General features: G+C 42.7%; 1 protein-coding gene across 1 annotated transcript; it reads left to right on the top strand.

Annotated features, from left to right (window-relative positions):
* Positions 1 to 3,169: 3,169 nt before the first annotated feature.
* On the top strand, positions 3,170 to 5,209 carry LOC115176759 (protein S100-A5-like). Its single transcript, XM_029737031.1, has 3 exons — positions 3,170 to 3,236; positions 4,097 to 4,244; positions 4,785 to 5,209. The coding sequence occupies exons 2-3, from the start codon at positions 4,104 to 4,106 to the stop codon at positions 4,956 to 4,958; spliced, it is 315 nt and encodes a 104-aa protein (XP_029592891.1). The 5' UTR covers positions 3,170 to 3,236; positions 4,097 to 4,103; the 3' UTR covers positions 4,959 to 5,209.
* The last annotated feature ends 4,147 nt before the right edge of the window (positions 5,210 to 9,356 follow it).

Below are 9,356 nucleotides of genomic sequence, written 5' to 3'. Positions count from 1 at the left end.
ATAGTACTACTAGAGCGGGCATAGTAATAGTAGTACTACTAGAGCAGGCATAGTAATAGTAGTACTACTAGAGCGGGCATAGTAATAGTAGCACTACTAGAGCAGGCATACTAATAGTACTACTACTAGAGCAGGCATAGTAATAGTAGTACTACTAGAGCAGGCATACTAATAGTAGCACTACTAGAGCAGGCATACTAATAGTATTACTACTAGAGCAGGCATAGTAATAGTAGTACTACTAGAGCAGGCATACTAATAGTAGTACTACTAGAGCGGGCATACTAATAGTAATACTACTAGAGCAGGCATAGTAATAGTAGTACTGCTAGAGCAGGCATAGTAATAGTAGTACTACTAGAGCGGGTATAGTAATAGTACTACTAGAGCGGGCATACTAATAGTAGTACTACTAGAGCAGGCATAGTAATAACAGTACTACTAGAGCAGGCATAGTAATTGTAGTACTGCTAGAGCGGGCATACTAATAGTAGTACTACTAGAGCATGCATACTAATAGTAGTACTGCTAGAGCGGGCATACTAATAGTAATACTACTAGAGCAGGCATAGTAATAGTAGTACTGCTAGAGCAGGCATACTAATAGTAGTACTACTAGAGCAGGCATACTAATAGTAGTACTACTAGAGCGGGCATACTAATAGTAGTACTACTGGAGCAGGCATAGTAATAGTAGTACTACTAGAGCGGGTATAGTAATAGTACTACTAGAGCGGGCATACTAATAGTAGTACTACTAGAGCAGGCATACTAATAGTAGTACTATTAGAGCGGGCATACTAATAGTAGCACTACTAGAGCAGGCATAGTAATAGTAGTACTACTAGAGTGAGCATAGTAATAGTACTACTAGAGCGGGCATACTAATAGTAATACTACTAGAGCAGGCATAGTAATAGTAGTACTGCTAGAGCAGGCATACTAATAGTAGTACTACTAGAGCGGGCATAGTAATAGTAGCACTACTAGAGCAGGCATACTAATAGTAGTACTACTAGAGCAGGCATACTAATAGTAGCCCTACTAGAGCAGGCATACTAATAGTAGCACTACTAGAGCAGGCATACTAATAGCAGCACTACTAGAGCAGGCATACTAATAGTAGTACTACTAGAGCAGGCATACTAATAGTAGCACTACTAGAGCGGGCATGCTAATAGTAGCACTACTAGAGCAGGCATACTAATAGTAGTACTACCAGAGCAGGCATACTAATAGTAGCACTACTAGAGCAGGCATACTAATAGTAGTACTACTAGAGCAGGCATACTAATAGTAGTACTACTAGAGCGGGCATACTAATAGTAGTACTACTAGAGCAGGCATACTAATAGTAGCACTACTAGAGCAGGCATACTAATAGTAGTACTACTAGAGCAGGCATACTAATAGTAGTACTACTAGAGCGGGCATACTAATAGTAGTACTACTAGAGCAGGCATACTAATAGTAGCATTACTAGAGCGGGCATACTAATAGTAGCACTACTAGAGCAGGCATACTAATAGTAGTACTACTAGAGCAGGCATACTAATAGTAGCACTGCTAGAGCAGGCATACTAATAGTAGTACTACTAGAGCAGGCATACTAATAGTAGTACTACTAGAGCGGGCATACTAATAGTAGTACTACTAGATCAGGCATACTAATAGTAGCACTGCTAGAGCAGGCATACTAATAGTAGTACTACTAGAGCAGGCATACTAATAGTAGTACTACTAGAGCGGGCATACTAATAGTAGTACTACTAGAGCAGGCATACTAATAGTAGCACTACTAGAGCGGGCATACTAATAGTAGCACTACTAGAGCAGGCATACTAATAGTAGTACTACTAGAGCAGGCATACTAATAGTAGCACGACTAGAGCAGGCATACTAATAGTAGTACTACTAGAGCAGGCATACTAACAGTAGTACTACTAGAGCAGGCATACTAACAGTAGTACTACTAGAGCAGGCATACTAACAGTAGTACTACTAGAGCGGGCATACTAATAGTAGTACTACTAGAGCGGGCATACTAATAGTAGTACTACTAGAGCAGGCATACTAATAGTAGTACTACTAGAGCAGGCATACTAATAGTAGCACTACTAGAGCGGGCATACTAATAGTAGTACTACTAGAGCAGGCATACTAATAGTAGCACTACTAGAGCGGGCAAACTAATAGTAGTACTACTAGAGCAGGCATACTAATAGTAGCACTACTAGAGCGGGCATACTAATAGTAGCACTACTAGAGCGGGCATACTAATAGTAGCCCTACTAGAGCCAAACAGGCCGTCTTCAGTTCTCTAACAGCACTATTGTAACACACATGTCTCAGATTGAATAGTGCTGACAAGAGGCCGGGCTGCATTTCATTCCAAAAATATGTTTCTTCCCTTCTGCCCTAGCTCACTCCACTTCAAATATCTGATAGGTATGCTGTGAATGAAAGCAATATGGCAGACACTAGGTGGGGCCACTGCTTACACCTAGCCTGCCTTCTCAGATCTACAAAGGGGAGTGAAACAGGACAGAGAGGAGGGGACAAGTTTTTGGAATGAAAATGCAGCCCAGGGTTTTGTAGCAGAGCGATGGAAATGGTGGTTAGCTTACGCAACAGTTGGGCTGGATAAATAAGAGGCGTGCTCTCTGTGGTGATTTAAACAGGGGCACGCTCTAACAAACACACACACACACACACACACACATAAGGGCATGCCTCAGAGCTGTGACTCATATTACCCATTTTTAGAGCAGTCTGGAATCTCCACAGCTCCACTTTCCACACAGTTTGTAGAGAACAAATCAATCCCAGGTTTGTGAAAGGCAACATGGAGGGCTACAACATGTTGGAGTGTTATAACATAGAGGGTTACCACAGCTGGGGCCTGGCCTATTAAACAAGCAAATACCTGCCAAATACAATTAAGGAATAAGCTTCTCTCTTTCACACCCTCAAAACAAGGTTGAACATAATCTTGACCTTTAAAAACTGAATTCATGCAAATGATAGCATTGGCACATGATGGAGCAGGTTGGGTGGAGCTGACCTCATTTTCAGGGCATCAATGGCTGCTTGTGGGCTGATCATGTGTCTGCTCTGCTTGAGGGGGTGTTTTTCACTTTAAGAGGAAGCTTCTCTTCTCTCTGTCTCACATCAGTCTCACATCAGGACCCAGCCTGTCAGCTACACATATCATATATCTTATCTTCTGCTCTGAGGTGAGTAGAGAGGGAGGGAGGAGGGGGGAGTGGGGCTGCTGCAACTCACAGATAGAGGAACATAGAGGAGGGAAGGAGCAGGGAGAAAGGAGAGAGTTAGGAACATAGAGATAGAACTGTTCTATTATATACGGTTAGGAATGAGGGAATGAAAAAGGAGTTGGAAGCAGGGAATGAGAGACACGAGAATTGGATAGATGAGCGGGACATGTTGAATGAATGGACTGAATACGGAGCATAGCGATGTGTGTATTTGTGTGTGTGTGTGTGTGTGTGTGTGTGTGTGTGTGTGTGTGTGTGTGTGTGTCTGTGTGTGTGAGGGGTGAATGAAGAACAGATGAATCAAGTGCCAATAACTATACATTTGCAACTGTTTGCCAAATCAATGTTTCAATGTGATCCTTTTATACGTTGCATTAATTTAGTCAGGAAATACCAGCTGTAAACAGACTGTAGAACAACGCGGTCTAGACCTGAACACATTCCATTCCCTGGGTCTTATAACATTACACATGTTTTCATCTTTAGTGTAGCTGAGCCTTCTCCTCTTCCTCTCTCTTGTTGTGAATCATATGTTCCGTGGTAATAACCAGACATAGACAGGATGAATACTCACATCACTCTCATCCTATCTTCTCTTCTCCTCCTTCCCCTGCTTTACTCTCTAATCCAATACTCTTCCTCCCTGTGATTTCCTCACTCAAAACTTCCCCTCCACCTGCTTTCCTCCCCCTTCTCTTCCTCTCTTCCCCCCTTTTCTCTTTTTTTCTCCTCCTACCCCACATCCCTGCCTCCCTCTCTCTCATCCCCTCTTCCCTACTCTCTCTCCGTCCACCTGCCTCCTCCTCTCTCTCCCCCAGGTACAGCATGTCTCGTCTGGAGAAGGCCATTGTATCCATGGTGGAGGTGTTTGAGGAGTATGCTACAAAGGATGATAAGAATCGCCAGCTTAGCGGTACAGAGCTCGCAGAGCTGATGAAGAAAGAGCTGGCCAGCCCAGAGTTCCACGTAAGACACACACACACACACACACACACACACACACACACACACACACACACACACACACACACACACACACACACACACACACACACACACACACACACACACACACACACACACACACACAGTGTTGTCCTGTATGGCTCAGTTGGTAGAGCATGGCGTTAGTAACACCAGGATAGTGGGTTTGATTCCTGGGACCACCCATACGAGAAATCGATGCACGCATAACTGTAAGTCACTTTGGATAAAAGTGTCTGCTAAATGGCATATTATTCTATTATCACACAAACACACACACACAGCATATCCACATGTTTTACATATCCATACCACAACATAGTAGTAACATTTTATTAACATGCACATACCACTACATAATGATGTCTACAGTACAAGATACCTAGAAAGCCTACATACCTTCTTGTGTGTGTGTGTGTGTGTGTGTGTGTGTGTGTGTGTGTGTGTGTGTGTGTGTGTGTGTGTGTGTGTGTGTGTGTGTGTGTGTGTGTGTGTGTGTGTATGCATGCATGCATGTCTCAGGGAAAGGTGGAACCAGCAGTGCTCCAGGAAGCGATGACCAACCTGGATAAGAACCATGATGGAGAGATCAACTTCAGAGAGTTCTCCATGTTCTTGGCTACTCTGGCCAGGGGCTACTACAGAGCCAGAAACAAGGGCAAGGGCAACAAGGGCAAGCCTGACAAGCCTGAATGAGGGGCAAAAAATAACCTGTTGACAGGTGTGGCCAGTATCGAGACACACACACACACACACACAAACACACACACACACACACACACACACACACACACACACACACACACACACACACACACACACACACACACTGCTTTTCTATGATAAAAGAGAGAAAATTATACTCTTACTGTAACTTGTATGGTGCTTTTAAGATGTCTTCTCAACATTTCCCCTGTTTTTTTAAATGAAATTTGACTTGCTTACTAGTTGGTGTTGTGTGTTTCATTTTTGTGAATGAGTTGGAACTATAGATTCAGAATTCCTTGAGATGATGTGATGAGCACCAATTCTCAGACATTACAACTGGTACACCCATTAAAGGGATACTGCAGAGCTCTGACAATGTTGTTTTTCTACTTACCCAGAGTCAGATGTGTTTATACGTGCGGTCTCTGCACTAGTTAGAATTGGCACACAACACTACCTTTAACTTCCTTCATACTGCACACAGAGACATAAAAATGATATGCACAAGTTCATCAGACTCTGGGTAAGTAGAAAAACGTCAAAAATCTTAATTGCCAGAATCTCGCAGTATCCATCCGTCCACCCATCATGCTTTCAGTCTGTTACTCTGTTCTACTCATTCTATGGTGAGAATCCGCCTCAGGTGTAGGCTTGGTTTGCATATTTTCTTCCCCTGTTTACTCCCCCTCTCATCCAGCCCATGTCCTGAGGACTCTGTGTGTCTCCCTGTGTTAGCGTCACAGTGTTAGATTAGAGGACAGGTATAACGTTGAGATTAAAGGTAGAAGCCTGATTATGACCTAATGCTTTATGGTCTGAATCCATTCACCTTATGCTCATACCATGTTTCTCACAATAGACTAGAGCCCACAGCTGGCACAACAAATATAGACTGGTTTCACCCTGTCATGAAGCCCCTCCACACCGATCAGTGTGTTGTCTCCTCTTAAGGTTAGAATTGGGGAAGGTAGACTGATCCTAGATCTGTACCTATTGGACTAAATGGAGCTCTTTCAATGTTCAGGTAGTTCGAATAGTAGAATAAGGGTGCACAGGTGAAAACATGTTTTTAAAGCATTTTTTTCAGTGGTGGAAAAGTACTCAGTTGTCATATCTGATTAAAAGTAAAAGTGAAAGTCACCCAGTAAAATACTACTTGAGTAAAAGTCTAAAAGTATTTTGTTTTAAATATACTTAAGTATCAAAAGTAAATGGAATTGCTAAAATGTACTTGAGTATCAAAAGTAACAGTAAAAGTATAAACCATTTCAAATTGCTTATATTAAGCAAACCAGATGGCCCAATTTTATTTTTTCTATTTATTGGCGGATAACCAGGGGTACACTCCAACACTCAGACAATAAAAAAATGAAGCATTTGTGTTTAGTGAGTCCGCCAGATCAGAGGCAGTAGGGATGACCAGGGATGTTCTCTTGATAAGTGTGTGAATTGGAACATTTTCCTGTCAAAATGTAACGAGTCCTTTTGGGTGTCAGGGAAAATGTATGGAGTAAAAAGTATATTATTTTCTTTAGGAATGTAGTGAAGTAAAAGTAGGCAAAAATATAAATAGTAAAGTAAAGTACATATACCCAAACAACTACTTAAGTAGTGGTTTAAAGTATTTTTACTTAAGTACTTTACACCACTGCATTTTTGTGTTTTTTTTAAAAACATTTATTGAATTAAATATCTAAGTTCAATGATTTTTAGAAGTATGCACCCTTGTTCTACTACTTGATCTACAGTCTACAATACATTTTCTGGGTAAGCACCATAGCTGATATACAGCTCATATAACAATACTTTTTCTGGGTAAGCACCATAGCTGATATACAGCTCACATAACAATACATTTTCTGGGTAAGCACCGTAGCTCATATACAGCTCATATAACAATACATTTTCTCTGTAAGCACCTTAGCTGATATACAGCTCATATAACAATACATTTTCTGGGTAAGCACCATAGCTCATATACAGCTCATATAACAACTTCCAAAATCTTAATTGCCAGAATCTCGCAGTATCCATCCGTCCATCCATCATGCTTTCAGTGAGAATGTCTGTTACTCTGTTCTACTCATTCTTTGGTGAGAACCTGCTTCAGGCGTAGGCTTGGTTTACATATTTTCTTCCCCTCTTTACTCCCCCTCTCATCCAGAGGACTATCTGGATTACATTCTTTGACCCAAAACATCTCTCTCAGCCTCTAGGATCAAATGAGAGAACACCTCCCTCATGAATTATCAGTGTTATCTTATCTTAGTAGTTATCAAATCAAATCAAATCAAATTTATTTATATAGCCCTTCGTACATCAGCTGAAATCTCAAAGTGCTGTACAGAAACCCAGCCTAAAACCCCAAACAGCAAGCAATGCATGTGAAAGAAGCACGGTGGCTGGGAAAAACTCCCTAGGAAAAACTCCTGAGAAAGGCCAAAAACCTAGGAAGAAACCTAGAGAGGAACCAGGCTATGAGGGGTGGCCAGTCCTCTTCTGGCTGTGCCGGGTGGATATTATAACAGAACATAGTCAAGATGTTAAAATGTTCGTAAATGACCAGCATGGTCAAATAATAATAATCATAGTAATTGTCGAGGGTGCAACAAGCACGTCCGGTGAACAGGTCAGGGTTCCGTAGCCGCAGGCAGAACAGTTGAAACTGGAGCAGCAGCATGGCCAGGTGGACTGGGGACAGCAAGGAGTCATCATGCCAGGTAGTCCTAGGGCTCAGGTCCTCCGAGAGAAAGAAAGAAAGAAAGAAAGAGAGAATTAGAGAGAGCATATTTACATTCACACAGGACACCGGATAAGACAAGAGAATACTCCAGATGTAACAGACTGACCCTAGCCCCCCGACACATAAACTACTGCAGCATAAATACTGGAGGCTGAGACAGGAGGGATCAGAAGACACTGTGGCCCCATCCGATGATACCCCCGGACAGGGCCAAACAGGCAGGATATAACCCCACCCACTTTGCCAAAGCACAGCCCCCCACACCACTAGAGGGATATCTACAACCACCAACTTACCGTCCGAAGACAAGGCCGAGTATAGCCCACAAAGATGTCCGCCACGGCACAACCCAAGGGGGGGGCGCCAACCCAGACAGGAAGACCACGTCAGTGGCTCAACCTACTCAAGTGACGCACCCCTCCCATGGACGGCATGGAAGAACACCAGTAAGTCAGTGACTCAGCCCCTGTAAAAGGGTTAGAGGCAGAGAATCCCAGTGGGAAGAGGGGAACCGACAAGGCAGAGACAGCAAGGGCGGTTCGTTGCTCCAGCCTTTCCGTTCACCTTCACACTCCTGGGCCAGACTATACTTAATCATAGGACCTACTGAAGAGATAAGTCTTCAGTAAAGACTTAAAGGTTGAGACTGAGTCTGCGTCTCTCACATGGGTAGGCAGACCATTCCATAAAAATGGAGCTCTATAGGAGAAAGCCCTACCTCCAGCCGTTTGCTTAGAAATTCTAGGGACAATTAGGAGGCCTGCGTCTTGTGACCGTAGCGTACGTGTAGGTATGTACGGCAGGACCAAATCGGAAAGATAGGTAGGAGCAAGCCCATGTAATGCTTTGTAGGTTAGCAGTAAAACCTTGAAATCAGCCCTTGCCTTAACAGGAAGCCAGTGTAGGGAAGCTAGCACTGGAGTAATATGATCAAATTTTTTGGTTCTAGTCAGGATTCTAGCAGCCGTATTTAGCACTAACTGAAGTTTGTTTAGTGCTTTATCCGGGTAGCCGGAAAGTAGAGCATTGCAGTAGTCGAGCCTAGAAGTAACAAAAGCATGGATTCATTTTTCTGCGTCATTTTTGGACAGAAAGTTTCTGATTTTTGCAATGTTACGTAGATGGAAAAAAGCTGTCCTTGAAGCAGTCTTGATATGTTCTTCAAAAGAGAGATCAGGGTCCAGAGTAACGCCGAGGTCCTTCACAGTTTTATTTGAGACGACTGTACAACCATCCAGATTAATTGTCAGATTCAACAGAAGATCTCTTTGTTTCTTGGGACCTAGGACAAGCATCTCTGTTTTGTCCGAGTTTAAAAGTAGAAAATTTGCAGCCATCCACTTCCTTATGTCTGAAACACAGGCTTCTAGCGAGAGCAATTTTGGGGCTTCACCATGTTTCATTGAAATGTACAGCTGTGTGTCGTCCGCATAGCAGTGAAATTTAACATTATGTTTTCGAATGACATCCCCAAGAGGTAAAATATATAGTGAAAACAATAGTGGTCCTAGAACGGAACCTTGAGGAACACCGAAATTTACAATTGATTTGTCAGAGGACGAACCATTCACAGAGACAAACTGATATCTTTCCGACAGATAAGATCTAAACCAGGCCAGAACTTGTCCATGTAGACCAATTTG

Source organism: Salmo trutta, chromosome 37 (assembly GCF_901001165.1).
Source record: "Salmo trutta chromosome 37, fSalTru1.1, whole genome shotgun sequence".
In the NCBI taxonomy this organism is placed as follows: domain Eukaryota; kingdom Metazoa; phylum Chordata; class Actinopteri; order Salmoniformes; family Salmonidae; genus Salmo; species Salmo trutta.
The sequence above is the reverse complement of the archived record's forward strand: the minus strand, read 5'-3'. Positions and strand labels throughout refer to the sequence as shown.